Source organism: Syngnathoides biaculeatus, chromosome 4 (assembly GCF_019802595.1).
Source record: "Syngnathoides biaculeatus isolate LvHL_M chromosome 4, ASM1980259v1, whole genome shotgun sequence".
In the NCBI taxonomy this organism is placed as follows: domain Eukaryota; kingdom Metazoa; phylum Chordata; class Actinopteri; order Syngnathiformes; family Syngnathidae; genus Syngnathoides; species Syngnathoides biaculeatus.
Genome location: NC_084643.1, coordinates 29,735,480 through 29,756,079, shown reverse-complemented (window position 1 = coordinate 29,756,079; position 20,600 = coordinate 29,735,480). Strand labels below are relative to the sequence as shown.

Here is a 20,600-nt window from a genome sequence, read left to right as displayed (position 1 = left end):
ATTTTCACTTTACAGGGTTTTTAACCTAAATAGTAACAGAAGTAAATCATATTTATAATGCAAAGTTGAAGTTAGTTGGTTGGGTAGTGACTGTAACTGTTTTGTTTGACTTCATAGCTGTTTTTTCCCCTGAAATTTTAGCTTGAATTCCATATTCCATATTTGACTTTTACATGGGATGGATTTGGAGATGGAATTCATCAATTGATAGCGATTAGTGATGTAGAATTGTTGTTTACCTTCAAGTTGTGCTTTCATTAAATCTTGAAGTATTGAATGCATCATGTTTTTTTTCTTTAGTGTCATGCAGCTTTTGGTCGGCTGTAGATTGTACAATAGCAACAGCCTAAAGTTTTTCAATTTTAGAGCTACAAAATCACAGAAGTTGGTTGTAAAGATTGGAATATGTTGCAAATTGGAAAGTGAAAGGAGTGACGTTCCCATAGTTGATGAAATTAACACGGCAATACTGCTGCAACTTTTTAATTGTGCCATCTTTTTATAGTATTTATTTAGATCTGTGAGAGGCTGGAGTTAATTTTGTAATTAAAGCGATGTGAAGGGGTTTAAGCTCAAAATCCCCTGGGCTATTCTGTCTTCCTGTTCCCATTTCCTTCTTTATCTAAACAAGATATTTAATAATTAATTGTCAAAGCAATTGAAATAAACATTTTTGGAATATGTATTTAATTGTAGGAATGTCAACTTTATTTCCACTCACAAAAGACAATGGATGAGCGAGTATTGTACTTTATTAACCATAAAGCAAGTGTCTGTGATCGGCCATCCCCTGTAGCCTTTAAAATGATACATTTTACAATTTGGTGGGGGAGTGATTACAAGGTGGCCACAGAGGTGAGCAGCTTGTGCGGTTATCTGTCTGCAGCTGATGCAGTGCGTCTGGCAGCGGACCAGAACCAAGCCGAGTCCCCAAAGTAGCTTTGTATCTTTTTATCTCGTATTTCTGAGCCAGCAGATGCTCAACTGCCATTTTTCTACACGAGACCTCATGTTAGCTCGGTGCAATTACCTTTGTGTCGACAATATATGCGGTGCTGCGAAAATTTGACCATTTCATCTCACGCCTCTCATATGTAAATTCTAGCCAGTATTACGATACTCTATCCCCTCTTTACATGTTGCCACATGACTTAGAGGAATGGATGTAAATTCGTCAGTTTAACAATCTGGTAAAGGAGATCTTAACACTGAACGTCAGTGGTGTGTGAAATATACTTTAATCATTTTTACCTTCGTACAGGTGTAAAAAGAAGTTGACTAGCGTAAAATATACAACAAATATAATATACTTGTATACTGTAAGTAAATCGGTGTTGGGCTGTGGTGCAGCTTTTTTGCTTTGGTTTTGATGGGATTTAATTTTTCTCATCTACTAGAGGCTGGTCCTTTGTTAGGATTAAGTGCCTCAAAAATTATGGATTAAAATCAAAAGAAAGAGAAAGTCATACTTATTGATTTATCCTTTCATGTTCTCTAAACTGAGGTGTCATGAGGTTATCATTAGATACAGTACATAACTCAGATTTTTTTGTGACAAATTGTATGACTTCAAGGATGTTTGACTTTAAACGTTCCACTTTATTTATCAAAATGCCATAACAGGAATATCCAAGCATCCATTTTTCTCTAGCGCTTATCAGCATGAGCCCACCTGACTGTGGGCGAGAAGCAGGAGACCCCAAACCTGAGCTGGTTCCCAACCAATAGCATGCGAGGAAATACAATCAATATAAATATGCCCATTGAAAGTGTGACTCCGAACCTGTTATAATTATTACTATAATCGTAAGCAGACGGACGCATCACATTATTGTCATAGGTAAAAACTAATGTTACCAGTAATGTGTCTGTTTTTTTTTTTTTTTTTTTGAATGCTCTTAGGCCCCCAACAATTGTGAAGTACAATTTACTGAGCCACTGAGATCAATTGGCTTGTAAAAGAAACTCCATACAATGACATTCACACCAATGCAAGCACAACATAGTAAGAGTCTATCAATAACAAGAAGGCTATAATAAGACTGCACATTGTATTCATAATTAACAATTTATTTCAAGATAAAATAAATGAATACTGTTGCTTTAATCCCACTTCAATCACATTATTGTTCCGGTTGAATGTGGAGCATCAGTAATCAGAGCAGCCTCCGAGGGGCTCCTAAGTGGCACAGGGTGGAAAAAGGTTTGATAGTTGTCTCGGCTTACAGTTGTCCTTCACGTTTGTCAATAATTTATCCTTTTACTTCTGTGCTTTTGATGTCACTGCTCAGTCACACCAAATGCAACCTTTTGCAATAATTCTGGCCTCTGGCTTCATCTTCCTCATCTGCACAAAGCCCTTCTCTTTCCTTGTACATTGTTGGGAAGGAAAGTATCATTGAAATCCATATTATCTCCATATTCGCTGATTGAAAGGGTCACAAGTGATGTGCATCGCAAACTCAAAGGCTTCATGAAGATTCTAATTGCCTATTTTCACTTGAGGGCTATTGCAAGTCGATAGTGAATTAAGGACACACAAACACAGAAACTTGGCAAGAAGGTGTGCTGTTCCGTTGTAGCAGTGCGTCTTTGGCTGTGTTTACCTTCCTGTCAGACAAAAGCGTCTCCATAGCGGCGCTCACGTGGTGGCCAGCACATGTGGTTCTTAACACGTGTGGCCATATATTCTAAATAAGGCACCAGTACTTACGGTTATGAATTATGGAGTGCAATAAAAACAGCTTCAACTACCGGGGACCCTTGGCTAGAAAGAGAGAACGTGGAGCGAGACAATAGTCCCAGCTGTTTATCCACAGCTGGCACTATCTGTCTACGGTGGCCTGGAAGTGCAAAACGACATAACAGCTTGTGAAACACTTACATTTCAGAAAACAAATGACCATTGGCCAAAACACGTGTAAAAAGACAAAAACGAAATATTTTTACAGAAGACGAAACACCTGGAAAGGAAACATCCCATTTCACAGACATTCTTAGAAATGCCATGACATTTCTCAGCAAGACCCACCCCGCTTCAACGTGATTGGCTTCTCTATCGCTGGAAGACTAGTGTACGCAGATGTAACAACATGCTCATCCCAAATATGTATCACATTTGTCTGCTATGCAATGGGATTCCATGCTATCCGGCTAGGTGTGCAATTCTTGCAAGGTCATTTTGTATTGGACAATGCAAGTTGTAATTAGAGATTTTAAACATGCCAATATTTCATTTTCTGTCTGTTTTGCACTGCACCGTGTGTGTAGCCCAAGGAGTCTGCCAGTGAAATAGCTTGTAAATGCAAGTTTGGGTATCTGAGGTAATTAACGAAGATTTTCTCGCGATTTCTTCAAAGAGGACAGCCAGGGATTGGTGTGTTTGTGTGTGTGTGTGTGTGTGTGTGTGTGTGTGTGTGTGTGTGTGTGTGTGTGTGTATGCGTGAGTTGAAATTGTTAATCGGCAGGGGAACTTAAAGTGAGCTGATTTGCAAGCGTCGGCTCATTAGAGCCCTTCAAATGTGCTTCAGTGCATTGCTTGGCAAATGTTGAGGCTGGACTTGTGAGATGAAGATAACTGGCCACCCTTCCCCCTTTCACTAGCACCCCCCCCCCTCATGAGGCTCAGAAGCTTAAAGTTTGCAGCCCAACGGGGGCTCCCGCAAGCTCATCCTCGTTACACCCTCCCTTTTAGCCCTTTTGCTGCAGCTTCCCCTCTCAGCAGCATTCGAGGGTGTCCAGGATATATATCATATCCTCAAGAAATGTACAAAGTCATGAAAACAATGATAGTTATGCAAGACTTGTGTGTGTGTGTGTGTGTGTGTTGTGCAAATCTAGTGTCTTATCACTTTTCAAACTATTTCCTTCATTTTGACTGATTCATTTAACACTCGGCCTTCGGGGGCCCAAGGCAAGCCCAATCATCAAGATTTGGAAAAATAATCTTGATCCATTCATGTTTGATACATTTCATTTGTACCGCATATATGAAGGCGCCTTCATAACACAAGCGCCTTGGAACAGGTCTCCTGCAGGTGTGAAGCAGCTTGTCGTACTGAGAGCTGTCAATCACAACGACACATGCTGAGCAAATTAAGGAATGCAACACCCTATTTCTTTAAGCAGTAATTTGATGTGCGTGAGAAAGAACATGCCGGACGCTGGTCAACAAGCGTGAACAGTTAGACGACACCGAGGGGAAGCTGTGAAAATGATTTCATGCCGTCTTTTCCTAACTTTACTCCCGAATGCAGACAGGGAAATTTGAGCTAAACACAAAATCAGCTAATAATATCCCATTACAAATCAATAAAGGGACGCTAGTGGCACTTTCAGCATGCTGGACACAAGAGCCATTGCAGCTGTGTGTGTGTTAATCATTTTGCAAAATCCAAATCAATCATTTTGTGTCAACTTATTAAACATTTCTGCACACTTGAGACACCGCCGCTCGTTTGCATCGCCGAGCAACCACTTGTTGATTTCAATGAGGCGTCTGTGTCGTTAATGTCAAAACGTGACTGGCGACTTCAAGCTACAGTCGTCATCGCGCAGTGGTAACATCCAAGTTGACGGCACCCTGCCATGCATAAATCTAAACTCTGCAGATGCGTTGTTTACATGCTACGGGACCACACACATGCTAATAATGTGCTGTACATAATTATGCCACCATATATAGTTAACCACAGTGCACAATGCCGTTACATGAGGCTGCTGTATTGTCGGTCTTTTTGCTGCTTTCAGCTGCAGCAGTGCGACTCGATAATGTACGTGTATTCGTCGAAAATCTAATACATATTTGAGAGCACAATTAAAGACCGACACGGTGCTTTGCTCCCTATGCTGTCTCAGCACACTGAGCTAATGTAGTCCACCGCACTCTAATTCCCATGAAACGAATGGGCTTGCATGCATTAAATTCAGACATAAGGACCAGTTTCACTTTAACAAGGGTTAAGAGAAGAAGAATATGCACTAGAAATGATTATCCATCCCTCCATTTTCTTGGCCGCTTATCCTCACAAGGGTCACGGGAGTGCAGGAGCCTATCCCAGCTGTCAATGGGCTGGAAACCGGGTACACCCTGAACTGGTCTCCAGCCAATCACAGGGCATATAGAGACAGACAACTGTCGCATTCACAATCACATAATTGTGGCAATTTAGAGTTTCCAATTAATGCTGCATGTTTTTGGGATATAGGAGGAAACCGGAGTGCCTGGAAAAAAACGCACGCAGGCACGGGGAGAACATGCAAACTCCACACAGGCGGGTCCTAGATTGAACCCGGGTACTCAGAACTGTGAGGCCAACGGTTTACAGCTGCCTCACTGTGTTGCCAAGAAATGATTACTTGTTAGTACAGATGACATTTTTAGTTTTTAACTTCTTTGTACATGTGTGGTGTCAAATATTTTTTTCGGCAACAGTTTGACCCAGAGAATCACAACGGTTCTGCATGTCATTACAGTGCTTGTCAATGCACCAATGCTACACACAGATACCACTTTAAGGCAACCCGACATCCATAATCCTGCTTGTTTCTATTTGCCAGAATTCATGGTACATTCTTCTTTATGTCCACTATTTACTCCTTTTGCGCAGCAGTCCCTCGTGTTCACACTCAGACACCACACAACCGAAATGTCTTGTGTAAAGGCTACAGAGTAGTATGTGAATGTGAAATGCGTGGCAAAGACTGTAAAACATGCAGTTGGATGTTAAAATATCAATAATGACTAGTTGTTAATTTAAAAATTCAAAACTTTGCCATGCTTAAGGAATGTTAGTGTTGTGTGTTATTGAACAATATTTAGTTGGCCTGAAATACATACAAATACCATAATTGCAAAACATAGTGAAATCAACATGTTAAATATCGATACTTGGTGCTCAAATGTTAGTACTTGCACTGATGTAAGTTAGTTAAAGATGTTATTTACAGTGTTAGTACTGGTCCCAAAAAAGTGGTATTGGGGTATCCTTTTTTTTTTGGGGAGGGGGGGGTTATACAAATATGTACTATAGTTATGGTGTAAGCACTGCATTATTGTAGGTTTGTGATAGTAGGAAGGGAATCTGGTGATAAACTGACTGTAGTTTTTTCTGCTACCGACCAGCTTTGTACTTAACTCATAAGCAATTCATTTATTCATTCATTCATCGTTTTCTCTAAGGCTTGTTCTCAATAGGGTCACGGGTGTGCTGGAGCCCTTCCCAGCTGACTTTTTTTTTTTTTTTTTTTCCCCAAACCCTGAAAGCCCTGGCAGGAGCCCCAATTTTCCCCTCAGCCTTTCCAAACTAGTAAACCTCTGTTTCTTCTCTGCTGCGTTCTGGCGTCCCGGCAGCAGCTGCAAGCAAAAAACACTGTGGGGATATTGTTATGAGAATCAAACCTTTGTTTATGACTCCGTTGGGGTTTTTTTTTATTATTTTTTTTTTTTGCCCTTCGTATTTGTTAGTCTGGCGTTATCTGTTGCCAAGCTGTGACTTCTGTAGTTAATTAGCAAAGTATTTGATGGACTGCTGTAGAAGATAAAAATGTAGTGGAAGCATTTGACTCAAGTAGTGTGAAGTGAATTATTTTGTTCTTGGATCAAACTGTTGCCATTATAAACCAGTTATGAACTGCACAAGCATTGTTTTGTGTCACATGATTCATTCTTTACCTGTAAAATAAGCCAAAAACTGAATTAAAGTTGCTCACCATTTGAAGACGCAATGGCACACATGGTGTCTGCAGCTATCGAATATTTTTATTGAATAATCGAGTAGTCAGATGAAGTGTTTTTGATTCAAGACAAACAATGAATACACGAGAAAAATCTTGTGTGATCTTTTTTCCCCCTCACCTAGAGTATTTCGATTCATAACTTTTTCCATTTCTGATATTGTGGCCTTCAGGTTTGGCCGATACTGATTTTGGTCTGATCTAGTTTCAGTTCCCGTTTCTTTACTGATTTTAAAGTATGGAATGTTACAAAAGGCTTGATCAAGTGATATTATTCAGACAGAGAAATTATAAATGGAAGATATGATACTGTGAGCAAGAAGGTTGTCCACAACAAGCAGTAACAGATAAAACCGGTCAAGTCAGGTAAAGTGTATGGATGGTGAAATTTCTAACAAATTATCTTATCTAGATGAAAATATATGTTCAACTATTCCATAAAATGCATATCCTTTTCGATGTTTTTACCCAAAAATATAAGTGTTTTTGAATTAAAGTCCATGAACTTTGACCTAGTTTCTTTTACCTGCAAAACGACTCATTTCGTGGGCGGCCCTCTAATGTCACAAAATCTGGGATGGGCTGTTTTGGAACGACGATAATTTGGGAGTGTTTTGTATTCACGCCGAAGAAAAACCCATTCCTTTCGAGAATTCCTCAGTGATTGTAAGCTAAAACCAATCTGTAAAAATTTTTGTTTTTTTAATTTTATTGTTATTATTATTATTATTATTAAAACTGTGCCAAAAAAATATGGGCGTTCTTTGTGCCAAACATATATGTGCGTTTCATCTAAGATGACACGTTGTGGCGACCCCGAAAGGGACAAGGCGAAAGAAACTTACTATCTGAGGTAACACACTGTGGCGATCCCTAATGGGACAAGCTGAAAGAAAGCAGGATGATATTATTATATTATTACTTATTTATGAAAATATACCAACTTAGACTACGTTATCGGCTTCTGTGTGTTTTGGTGCAATTACAAGCATTTTACACGCAAAGTAGTTGTCGCGGTTGTCATGTACCAAATCACTAAATACACGGCATTTGCATAATTTCAAAACAAGACTGAAAACTTTGTATATACATTCAGAATATCGAAGCCTTTACTATTTATAAGGTTTATGACTAACTAAACCAAACAAAAACTTCACAAACGCTTACCAGTCGATATTTCCGACACAAGGCATATCCTCCATTGAAAAATAAAAATGTTTCTTTCATAACGGATTTAAGATTCATATTCAGCATAAAAATTGTATAATGTTAGCAAAAAGGTGCATTGGGGTCCTTCCATTCCTTTTAAATAGAAAAGAACCATTAAAAAAAAAAAGCCAAAGGCTTTACTTTTGTTTGACCATTTGATTGACTCTGAAGAGCCATTTGCTGATTTCAACTCGTATGAATTGGTTGGGTTGAAATCCGATTTTCGTTTCATTTGTTTTATTTATTTACTTATTTATTTTCCAGGTCAGTTGTGCGCCAAGTTGTGTTGTACTTCAAAGGGTTTGACTTCAGAACTTGCACTCTGTAATAATGGTGCTTTAATTTTTTTTCTTTCCGTTCTTCTTTCCCCGCATCTCACCTGAGTGGCCATGTCTCTCCTCTTCTGTGTAGTTTTTCACTGTCACTCGTCCGACTTGGACCTCATGTTTAGCTCATTGACCGCCTCGCTAGCCGCGCTGAGGGTGTGGGAGAGGAAGAGGGGGAATAAAAGGGAAAGTCGGGGGAAGAGAGTAGAGAGGAAGGCGAGGCGCATAATTGTGGCTGGGTGATGGAAGCCAACACTTAAGCTTGTGAAGTCACGCTGTGAGTTTGTGTATGCGTAATTCATGGACCAAAAAAATCACAGCATGCATGTATGCCTTACATTTTCATTGTTTTGGCTTGCATTACATAAACTCCTCACTTTTATAATGGCCACACTTCAGCAGCAGAGAAAGATGTTATATTTTAAGTATATTTGTTTTAACAATAAGGTGCAGTAGGTTTTACTTTATGTAATTAATTTCAATTGTTACTTTTCCCAACAACCTTAAATTATTGTGGTTGTAGCCAAGCTACTGTAGCTGTGGTGAGGGGATACAGGTCAGAGGTCAAGGTTCAGTGATCTAACCCGCAAAGCCTACTCGTGCAGAACAAGAGCTCGTAAACATTCCATTTGGCACCATCTGTGGGGGCGTCAAATCCACAACTAACACTTGTGTGTTTGTGTTAATGTTGTGTTTGTGTGCTTTTGTGTGTAAGATCACACCCGCGGGCACACTAGTGAGGATCAACGCAAGCAAACACACGCACACAACATGACCAGATGGGGACAGAAAGGTCAACGAGGAAGTGACCATCTGGCATTGACCATTACGCCGAAGCTTCCTGTTGCATAAGTCTCTCCTATTTCTTTGAGTTCATTTCAGATCACAACAATCATCTTTAATTATTAATTAAAGATAAACGTTTGCCACTTAGACGCTGTCAGGTCGAGCTTTCGGCAGAAGTCTAGAATGAATTAGTGATGAGATGGCGATGACATTTGTGTTGGCGGAAGATGAGATGAGGAATGGAAAGTTGCATGAAGAGATTGGATTGGAGGTAGTGAAGGGGCAACAACAACTTCATGTTTTGATGAATTTTGGAAAGAAACAAAACAGTATGTATGACAGAAAAGCCAGCCAATGACTACATTTAGGCAATGCAGCAAAGTGGGACCCAAATAGAAATGTAAATGGAGACAATAGAGAAAAGTAAGGATACATACAGAATTAACAGGATTTTTTAAAATCATAGTGAGACATTGTGAAAAATGGACTTGTCCAGGTAATGTCTAGTCAGCTTGTTTTTGTCTCAACTTCATCCCTTATTCAATTTTGTTATACCAAATCCACATGTTGCCATGAAATCTTTTTTTAGGGTTGTGAGTTTGGTTTGCCGGGAATCACATGATGCTTTGTATTTGCCTTTGAGCGTATCCAGCTCTGTACATTTAATGGCTTTCTTCAAGTCTAAACTTGTGATTTCTCCTCTTCTCCAACATTCTGCCATCTATCCATCCTCCGCTTCCCGTGTTCTGTGGTCCATGTGAGCTGGAGCCGATCCTAGTTTATTTAGGGTGAGAGGCAATTTGCATGCTGGTCGAGTCACCAGTCACTTACAGGTCAACATGGATACTAATAGGCACAAAACAGTGTCAAAGGCAGCCAAGTGAGATACTGCGCTACCAAATCCTCAATCCTCAAATGATTTTTCAACAAATTCAGAAAGAATCTTCTCATTGTTGATGGGTTCTCTTCACAGAACCATGTACTGGAAATAGTGAGGTTTCCAAATATGAGTGAGCGGAAAGTTAATTTCTGTAGCAGTCACATGATGTAAATAAGAGGCGTTTGTTTTCCTCCATATTTGTAGCACGTCTCGTTCCGCTTTCTGCTGTACCATTTTGGAGCTGTATTAGTCATGGCAGACCACATTCAGACAAACAACCAATCTGTCTGGTCATGCAGTGTAATTGTTATCATTTTTGGTGATCAAATATTAAAAAAAAAAGTACATGAATTGAAGACTTGTAAAATGTGAGCCAGTTGCCCTTTTTTAAAATGTATGGAGGCAGAATTGTTCTGTCATTTAAATGGCAGTTGCCACAGCAGCGATTGTGTGCTCGTGTAAAAATGTGACATGGACCTCACGCTACGCACGAGCTGTTGCGTGACTCATCCCACCTCTGTTTATAGAATACCAGCATCTTGTATCATTTTTCTGCATTATTATTTGTTTCACACATCGTTTGCATGAACCTGGCTTCCCATGTCCACTCTTCAAAGAGTACAAAGTCCCTACGCAATTCTCTGACATGATGTGTGTCTGTGTTTGATGAGTTTATCTCTCATCTAGTGTGAGGTGCTGCTCCTCGCTTAGCTGAAGGCTTAGTGTGAGATCTCGGCTATTTGTCTTCTATTCTGAGATGCCCAGAAGGAAAAGCCCGTTAATTAGGCTGCTATAAATACAGGACCTCCGCATAGCAGGTCACGCTCAGACCTGCTGCAACTGGACTCATCCTGATGCAGTCTGAGCTGGGCTTTTGCTTCTTATCCTTGCAGTTGAGCTCAATTCCAAGGAGCCAAATCAGAACTTGTATGACAAGATTGTACACAAATGGGGTTTATGTTGGCATTTGTTACCCTTTCAGCATCTCTTCACTTTGATTCAAGAATATCAAACTGAAGGAATGAGGTACTATTTTGTCACATTCTGTGATTGTTAAAAATACACAAATTGGCCTTCCTCTACAATTTCACATTACGCCTTGCTCATGTATGCAGTAGAAAATAAGAGGTTTCTGCTTGGTAAAGAATACATTCAGCAATTTGTCAACTTTGTGAAGCCGTGTTTACATTTGGTTGCCTGCAGTTTCATCTTTTCGTGATACTCCCTTGCACGTCACAATGACAGTCTTTAGTGGTTTGGCCTCTTGGTCGAGGGAATATATTTTGATCTATTGTGTGAGTTACTGCTCTTTCGGTCTTACACTGCCATGGCGGTGCTGCTCTCGGAAAGCAGATTTGAAAGTTCACCATGTCCAAACAAGAAAGTACGACATCCAAACCACATCCAGCCCCCTCCCACCTGAGCCAGTCATTGAACAATAGGCACGATTCAAAGAGACAGGTAGAGAGGAGGTGTTTGGAGGTTGGTGAAGTGGAACTGATGAGGTGCGGTGGAGAAAATGAGCAGGAAAAGAAGGAAAGCTGACATGAAAAGGATGAAAAATTCATAGGAAGGCGTGAAGAAGAGGAGGAGGACGGATGAGAAAAGTTGGAGCCAGTAATGGGGGGGGGATGCAAAGAGAGAACGCAGAGCACAGGAGATTAATTGTGCCCGCTCGCTAATGTAGCGCTGAAGTAAACAAGTACGCACGATTATACAGGCAGCAGAATGTACAAATGTATTTCATGCACCCTATCAGCGCATTTTGCACCTTTTTTTCCAACCACTTCTGATCCAAGGTCACCTGATGTTCCCTCAGCTTTACTTTTTCCTTCACACACCATGCATCACTTTCTTGCCTCCCTGTCTGCTGTTAAGAGTTTTTGCTGGAGTATTTCAGTACTGTAGACAAAGTGGACTGAGCTTCAGAATTTGAACAATGTGAATGGCAATCATACTGTGTATATACTCCCAATTGCACGCAGGATTCATTTTACATTGACTCTCCTATCACTAATATAAACACGATTTCAACTTAGCCCCACAGGACGCAGCTGGTGGCTTTTTGATTTTGTACATATTAAGCATTTAGCAGTGACAGTTTCACACACACATGAAACATGTCTTGTATGCCAGTTAAATATTTCATTTACTTCAATAATGCATTCAGTAAATTTTAGGATTCAGTGGGAAGAGGCCCTGGCCATTTCAAAACCTGTGGTAGAAAATGTTACATTTCTATGTGAAATTGTTATCATACATTCCCTACCATGCTGAAGTGTTCATGCCAGGTCAGTTAAGTTTTGAGGATCATCTAAATAAAGGGACAAATCCCAGAGGGCCTCTTATTTGTTCTGGATGTTCGCCTGAAAGGTGCAGAGTGTGATGTGCAACAACTTTGTTCTTTATTCTTTTATTACTTTTACATGTGAGCATGTTTTCGCGCCGACGTGTCTGCTCTGCAGGGACTTGGCGCTATGCTCAGAGCCAAAAGGTTGGGTCTTTTTCATTGGCTACACATGTGCTCATGCATGTAGAGAAATGTGAATCAGTGAGTTTTATCGTCCCAAGAAGAATAAAAAAGAATTTTCTTTTCTGTCCCTGCAATAAAAGCTACAAGATCCACTATGCTGTGGCACACTACATATATCTACAAAAAAAATATATATATATATATTTTTTTTTTTAAATTTTATTTTTTTTATGGGAGAGTTATTAATTAATGATCTGTTAAATAATTCATTAATTAATTAATAAACAATCTGTTGCCATTCATAGAAAAGGATAATTCATTTATCCTCAGATAGACAGGCCAGATTTCACACTTTGTAAATTGAAACAAGATCAAAATTATTTCACTATATTTCTTGTGACATTTTGGTTTGATGCTGTGCCTTGAGATGTTTGTCATGTCTAATATGTAGCTTGGCTCACTTATGTTCGGGAATCCCTGATCTGTGAGAGTTGTATAAAAGGTGGAGAGCTGTATAAAAGATTCCACCTTCAAATGTTTGGCTTCTACAGTCTCAATATAATGTACTACAATTGTACAGCACTGCAAGCTACAACATAGATAATACACAATATAGTATTATACGTGCCTTGCGATAGATTCTTTTCATGAGTCACATGATTTTGTTTACAACGGCCACTGGACGGCATAACTACAATACAACTCGTGCTTTTTAGTGATCTTTTTGTGAATATTGGCTTGCTTATAAACATCTTACGGCCTTTTCAAAAAAAGTATGCGGTCTCTGACCATCTCATCGCTGTTTGTGTACTTACAGTTTTTAACCAACAGCTTGAGTTCTGTCACAAAGTGCTCACATGACTCACAGTTACCTTGCGACTTCTCGTGAAACTTATATTTCACAAATGTGGGGTTTGTCTTCGGAGTGACGTAATCAGACAATTTTTTTTGTAATAAGGGTTTAGCAACTTATCTTCGTCTCCAGCCAGTCTCCACATATTGCTGAGATCCCGTCCTTTATCGCCGATCCACAGCAGGAGGAAACTGCAGTTTTCCTCTTAAGCTCTGTTTTTAAGCAATCTGTGAACATGAGTATGCTGTGTTGCTTGAATCTCCCCCGGGCATCTGGTACATTAGATGAGTTTGAACATCGAATCCCTCCTGGTTGTCTCTGTTTTTTTCTTCGTGAGTTTGTCTGTTTTGTTTTGTTTTTTTTTCCACCCGAGTCCTTCCCTGTGAGTCCGTAGTTATAGTCCCGGCACTCTGACACCATGTTATGATCTTGCTGTCATGTTATTGAATAACGCAAACGTGAGTCAAACTGTACTTTTTAACGTGGGTGATATTTATTTCGCTTTTCCCCCGACAACCTCTCTAGCTCACTTCCTTATTGTCCTGTCTCGTCGCGCCCCGCTGACGTTGCCACAATCACAATTACAGCACTCTTGCTATATACGAGATGTACTATAGCTCAAACTAATAATAACGAGACAATACTTGGTCTCGGGTTTCACATGTGGCTTCTTTCTTTAGTCCTCACTCCAGCACAAGTGCCTCAATTGCCTCTGGTTATAGTCTTCGTTTGTCAAAGGACTTTTAAGATAAAGGATCAAATGGTAACCGTAACCAAAACAAAACAGTATACACTTATCGCTTCCTAGCCATGATATGTAGACACAATCTTACCGTCCAAAATGGCGTTGTAAACAAAAAACTCATGGTCGACATGACGTCAATGAAAAATATCTATTGGCCGGCAACCAGTTCCGGGTGTATCCCAGTTCCTGTTTGAAAATAGCTGAGATAAGCTCGACACAACTCCAGTGGACATTTAAGATAATAAACACACAATGATTTATGTTCAGTTAGTTCCCGTCATTTGAAAATTTATGATTTCCTTCCATCCGTAGGACAGCGACATCCAGAAAAAAATCGACCATGAGATCCGGATGCGCGACGGGGCCTGCAAGCTCCTGGCTGCCTGCTCCCAGCGAGATCAGGCCTTGGAGGCGGCCAAGAGCCTGCAGACGTGCAGCACCCGCATAATGGCTTACATGTCCGAGCTGCAGAAGATGAAGCAGGCGCAGGTCATGCAGAAGGTGACGCGGAGGTCATCGGACGCGGGGCCCATGGATGACAGGCTGCCGTGCAAAGGGAAAGTGGCCATATCAGGCGAGTGATCTCCGCATGTCTACGTGTTGACCTTTTTACAATAGTTGGGTACCGCCGGATGGCACACATTGAGCAAGCCCTTTTACCCAGATAATGGATGGATGGATATTAATATTAATAATCCAGCATCCCTGTGGTTGAGAAGTGGTTGTTGTAAATAGTTGTAGAGAGAACATCATAACCTAGTGTACCCACTCCGAAAGAGATCGCTCCATCTCTGTGAAGCAACTTCACCTCCTTTCAAAGCTGCTACTTGAGGAAATACAGCACTGTCCATTTTGGGACAACCGCTTCTTCTTTTACATCCTCTTTGCGGAGTAAGGGACAGAAAGGCTAATAGATTGTCGAGCAGATGTGAGTGTAATTTGATTCCGCCAGATCGACTCTTCATTAGTGCATACTTCACTGTGTGTATTGACCCCGGCGAGCGTGCTGACGCGCTCACTCCCCCCATCGCGTCGCCTGTGCTCAAGCGGATGAACGATTATTGAGTGGCTCGCGCTGCTTGTCTCATCTTGACATAATTCACACCAGGGAGCATGATAATAACCGGAATATGGTTAGTTTCTTTCAAGCTGTTTATTAAACACTTTCATCTCTCACGCACACACACACTATAGAGGTGTATTGTTTAGCCTGGAACACAGAGGAACAGGGATGTACATGTTTTTAACGTAATCCTCATGTGTTGTCACGGCAGATCTACGTATACCTCTCATGTGGAAAGACACGGAGTACTTCAAGAACAAAGGAGGTGAGGAGCCGCTACTTCAGAATGATGCATGCACATTTACGGTCCATTAGGGAGCCATCTGTGCGAGGATGCAGTTGGTGCATTGGTGCTCGGATGACTACAGAGCAAAAAAAAAAAGGGGGGGGGGGGATGTCTTACATCGAATGTTGACTTTGTTTCATGTCTTTGAACATTTTACTAAAATAAAATTAGATCATCAAAATTCAGTCCATAAATTGATAAGTAAAATAACGTGATAAAATAATACCAATAAAAGAACAAATACCACAATCCTTGTGAGGTTAAGCGGCTTGGAAAATCTAAAAAACAAATAAAAATAAAATCCAAGTCTTATATTTAATTATCTGTGTTTAATTTACAGTAAACACCAACTGGGGTGTCCTTAAACAGCTTAAAACACACATTTAAAAAAAGTTTTTCTTTAATTATATTTTAATGATTGCGAGAAGCCAAAAGCGAAATCACAGTTACATTTTCATTAATGGCCCGACCCCAGTTACGAGTGCAGATAAGTTCGTTGCCAATCGATCCCTCAGAAGCATGAGAACAATGAATGACAAAACATTCGGCTACTTCTGAGCACCCGAGTTCAATCCCGCTCCCCCCTGTATGGAGTTTGCATGTTCTCCCCGTGCCTCCGTGGGTTTACTCCGGGCAATTCAGTTTCCTCCCACTTCCCAAAAACATCCAACATTAATTGGACACTCTAAATTGCACCTCGCACTTTGTCTCAATGTGCCATGTGATTGACTGGCAACCAGTTCAGGGTGTACCTCGCCTCCTGGCAGATGATAGCTGGGATAGCTTCCGGCACTCTTGCGACCCTTGTGAGGATAACCGGCTAAGAAGGTGGGTGGATAGATGGACATTAATTACACTTGTGTTTAGTGCACTCCACACAGTGTTTATAGGTTATCTGGAGAGCTGTTATTACAGTTTGGTTTTTTTTAACAATACTGTGAGTGCAAGTTTTCCTATGAAAAACTTAAAAAATGGCATTTCCATTCATTTCAATAGGGAAAGATGTTTTGAGATATGCTGCCCTTAGCCTCCTCTTGAATGTACTTCGTCTCCATAGTGTATCCCAAAAGCCACACGTTGACGCAGATGTCCAGTACCACAGAGATGATCGTTGGTGTGTCTGGGTCCGACTGATGCATTCAATGCGGCGTGGTTTTTGAGAAATCTCCTGTGGGACTAATTTGAAGTGGAAAACTGACCAGCCCTAACAAAGGCTAAGTAGAACTGAGCCCAAAGGAAATAAATGACCGAGTGACTCGATACCTTAGCCCATGTGGATCTATTTCATCAGAAGTCTGGTCTGTGAGGGCAGACTTACTCACTGTTACACCTCCTTAAATGTGTGAAGAGGTACACGCACAGTGATGTGGGTCAGAGTTCTCTGAGGGATGATCATTGTAGAGTAAAGTAATCTTCCTTGAAGGAAACCCGCTCATCACACATGTCATGTTTAATTGTTTGATGGTGTTTCTTATTGCCCCGGCAGTCAAATTTAACACTAATCTTTACGATGACCTTCCGCTATACCTTACATCCTCTTAGGACCTCAATGTGAGTTAATTCGTGTGCGCTCCGTTGGCAACTCCGATGGAATTAATCTGCATGACCTGCACATACAAATGAACACAGGAGACAGGTAGTGGACTTTTAACAAATCTTAATGAGGTCATTAAGCGCACTAAGACACAGTCTGAGCCTGTGAGGCAAAGCGGAGTAAAGTATGAGTCAACTTCATGTCATGCTGAGCATTTCAGCAAAGTGTTGAGTTCCGATGTGAGATTGAAGTAATAAGTGGCAGTATTTAGGGCTTGTGTGAGTTGTCTCATTACATCCAAAAAGGAGGCAGGTTGTGACTCTGTTAATAACCGAAATGATTCAAATTAGCTACTTAAATACTGCAATTATGATTGAGGGACTGCAGACAACTTAATAATACTTTAATAATAATAATTAAAAAAAACGCATCAACAGTATCTAATAATAAAAGTTACCATGCAGTTAGATTTTTTTAAAAATGAGGAAAAATATTTTTTATTTCCATGCTGTATTCAACACTTATGGGATGTGAGTCTTCCACAAGATCCAACTTCTGAATGTTCACCTGTACTGTAAACAGAACAGCTTTGTTTTGTTTGTGGATCGATAACAGTCCTGACGACGAACTTAATCTTTCTTGGCAATTACCAATTTCCCCGCAAGTAGTGAAAAATCTGTGAGTAATTGATCCCCATAAAAATGTTCGTAATTGAAGCACTTTTTTTTTTTTTCCTAATAGACACGACTATTGCTGGACTAAATCAAGATCATCCCCTCACGTGGGTGCACATCCTTGGGTCCAAGATAATAATAATAATGCTGTTTGTTGTTCCCTGAAAAGGACATATTATCTCCTTACTGAGGAGAGATGTCAGAGTGATGGGGTTGTCACGCACAGTTAGGAGTGTTTTGCTCTAGGTTACCCTGGCAATGATGACTCGTTTCTCCAGCAACCTCCAGTCCTAAATTATCTGCAGCCACTGTTGAACCTATTAATCTCTTGTTTGTTCTTAAAATGCATCTCCGCTTGTGTATATATACCAGTGGCGGGGGGGCAATTGGGAATTTTGCGACAACTCCCGAACGGACGGTCCATTCCATGCTGTATTGGCCTAGCACCATCTTTTAACAAAACTTAATCACAGACTATTTTTCATCATATGCAAGATGACTTATAGGGTAACCTTAAGTCAACAAAGTGACCAATGGGCTCGTGTAAGGGCTTTTGGGGGGACTGGGTGACCCCGTGGTTGGCAGTTAGGAGGCGGTGCTGGTTTTTGTAGAACCAGCAGGAGGAGGAAGATGTGACGATCTTATTGGGTAGAAGGAAGAAACAATAAGCAGCCCGGTAGAGATATAAATGTAATATTTACTTCTTTTCTCGCAGAGCTCCATCGCTGTGCGGTGTTTTGCCTCCTGCAGTTAGGAGGAGAGATCTTTGACACGGACATGGTGACAGTAGACCGGACGCTCACGGACATTTGCTTCGACAACACCATTGTATTGTAAGCTACACGCCGGTTTCCCTCAGCCCGAACCATCCGCCTATTCCAATCGAGCGAGCGAAGCCGATCCCATTTCCTCTTGCGCTCGCCCCGAGACAGCAGCGAAGCCGATCCCGCTTTCGAGCTGCGTGTTGAGCTGTACAGCTGCTGCTCAGAGGAGGACTTCACGGCGGGGAGTACGCCACGGAAGCTAGCCAGCAAGCTGAGCTCCTCCTTGGGCCGCTCGGCTGGGAAGAAGCTGCGGGCCGCCATGGAGCCCGGTCCGTGCAGCCCGGTCACCAATGGAGGGGCGTGTCCGCTTCTGCTGCCCGTTCCTTCTGTACCGTAAGTGTGATCACAAAGAGTCTGCCCCCAAAAATCAGCACCAGATTGGGGGACACTAAAGACGTTGTCCACCCAATTCAGTTCATTTTGCTATGTTGGTGTCGCGTTTCCATTATTAAATACCAAATTGTAGCTCCAGTATACATATGATTACCGATTGGACGCCTCTTGCTACATTGGTTGAGTTGATGAAATTGCTTGCTTGGATGACAAATTTAAATGATTTGAATGAATAAATAAGAATAAAGGGCTCTACCTGCATAAGAAAGGGGTCTCCATTCACCCAATACTATATCATGTATTTATTTACTGTAATTTCTCGAGTATAATGTGTCCTGAAGTATAATGCTTACCCCCAAAGTTGACCTAAAAAAATCAGAAAAAACTTTCATGTCATCCTCTGTGCCATCCATGTCATTTGTGGGGAAACGTTTTTTGAATCCCAAGAGTTTTGGTTCTGCAGCGCAGCTTCTCGCCCACCTGATGCCATAGGAAAGCTATGGCGTCAGGTGGCTATCAAACCAACGTGAGTTCAAACTACATAGAAATGAGGGTAATGGGCACATTAAAAAAAAAAAAGCGACCATTTCAATTGTGTGCGCTCACCCGTTTTTCTTTTAATGTGCCCATGACGCTCGTATTACGTCATTTGCGCTCACGTTGTTCTTATACCCACTTGAAGCCATTGAGGCAAGATATCGTTGTTTCGGACTGCAGCGCTACTTCCGGGTTGGCGGCGTCATTGACACAAGGGATGACACATTTATTTTAAAAGCAGCTGCACAACTCACCATTGTAGTTGCCATTTTTTGTCTTGTTTTAAGTTAACCCAAGCTCCCGGGCAGTCATTTGGCGCAGTAGCAAAAACTACACTAACGCTCGTAAAGTGCAAGCTCCCCGAGGAGGTCATAGAGTTCAGGTTGGGGGCACACATTACCATAATAAAGATAAATGTGTAGCATAAGACATCGAATATCATATCGAAATGTATATGTATACCTTTTTTTTTACCACTCTCTGTACCTGTATACAACTATACAATGTGATTGTATTTTTTATTTTATATTATACCTAAATATAATGCACTCTATTAATGTTTTGAAAATATTTTGGGAAAAATTTGGGCATTATTTTCGAGAAATTACGGAAATACTAATTGTTTTATTTCTTGGCAATTATTTATCTCATGGGGGGTATTTTTGGGAAAATGTGTAATTTCTTGTTGTCAAATTTTGAAAACTACAATAATTCTTTAACCCCACATCAGTTGTTGACTTTTTGTAGCATGTTAGCAATTTGTATGTATAATATGATGCAATAATTACGTTTATTCAATGTGTTAAATTAATCTCTATATATAGTGTATACATGCATGTGTATTTCAATACTTTTAAAGTAGCATTTTGAATGGTTAGTATTCAATTAGAATTGTATTTCTTCACGTTTTGTGTAAGAGTCCTATTTATGGTAGTTTTCATCTACCCGCAGGGGCCCAAAGTACCACCTGCTCGCTCACACCACCCTGTCGCTGTCACACGCCCAGGACAATTTTCGCACACACGACCTCACCATTTCAGGCAACGGTCAGTGTCACCCTCCATCACTTTTGCTTTTCTCCTTTTCTCCTCTGACAAATTAGCCATCTGTTGTTTCTGTCTTGCTGCCGTGTCACTGCCTCGCTCTTCATCGTTTCCTGGCGTCACCCCCTCTTCTTCCTCCCTCGTCTCTGTCTCCCTCTCCGTGCTGCCATATTCTCTAACAGACAGTCACGGTCAAGGTCACAGGAATAAAATCTGCGACACGGAGGAGACTGCAGCGTAAAGCTGAAGCGATAACAAGGCTCCCCGGCGTTTTGTTCTTCAGCTGTCCTGTAAAACTT

At 40.9% G+C, this 20,600-nt stretch overlaps 1 protein-coding gene across 6 annotated transcripts in view; it reads left to right on the top strand.

Annotated features, from left to right (window-relative positions):
* The window catches only part of rtkna (rhotekin a), a 78,156-nt gene that overhangs the window by 49,920 nt on the left and 7,636 nt on the right, over positions 1-20,600 (top strand). For all 6 annotated transcript variants that reach the window (XM_061817496.1, XM_061817494.1, XM_061817499.1 and 3 more), the window contains 5 exons: positions 14,320-14,581; positions 15,282-15,335; positions 18,280-18,397; positions 18,497-18,721; positions 20,210-20,304. In XM_061817496.1, the coding sequence (XP_061673480.1) occupies positions 14,320-14,581; positions 15,282-15,335; positions 18,280-18,397; positions 18,497-18,721; positions 20,210-20,304 (754 nt within the window). The remainder of the gene's footprint in view (positions 1-14,319; positions 14,582-15,281; positions 15,336-18,279; positions 18,398-18,496; positions 18,722-20,209; positions 20,305-20,600) is intronic.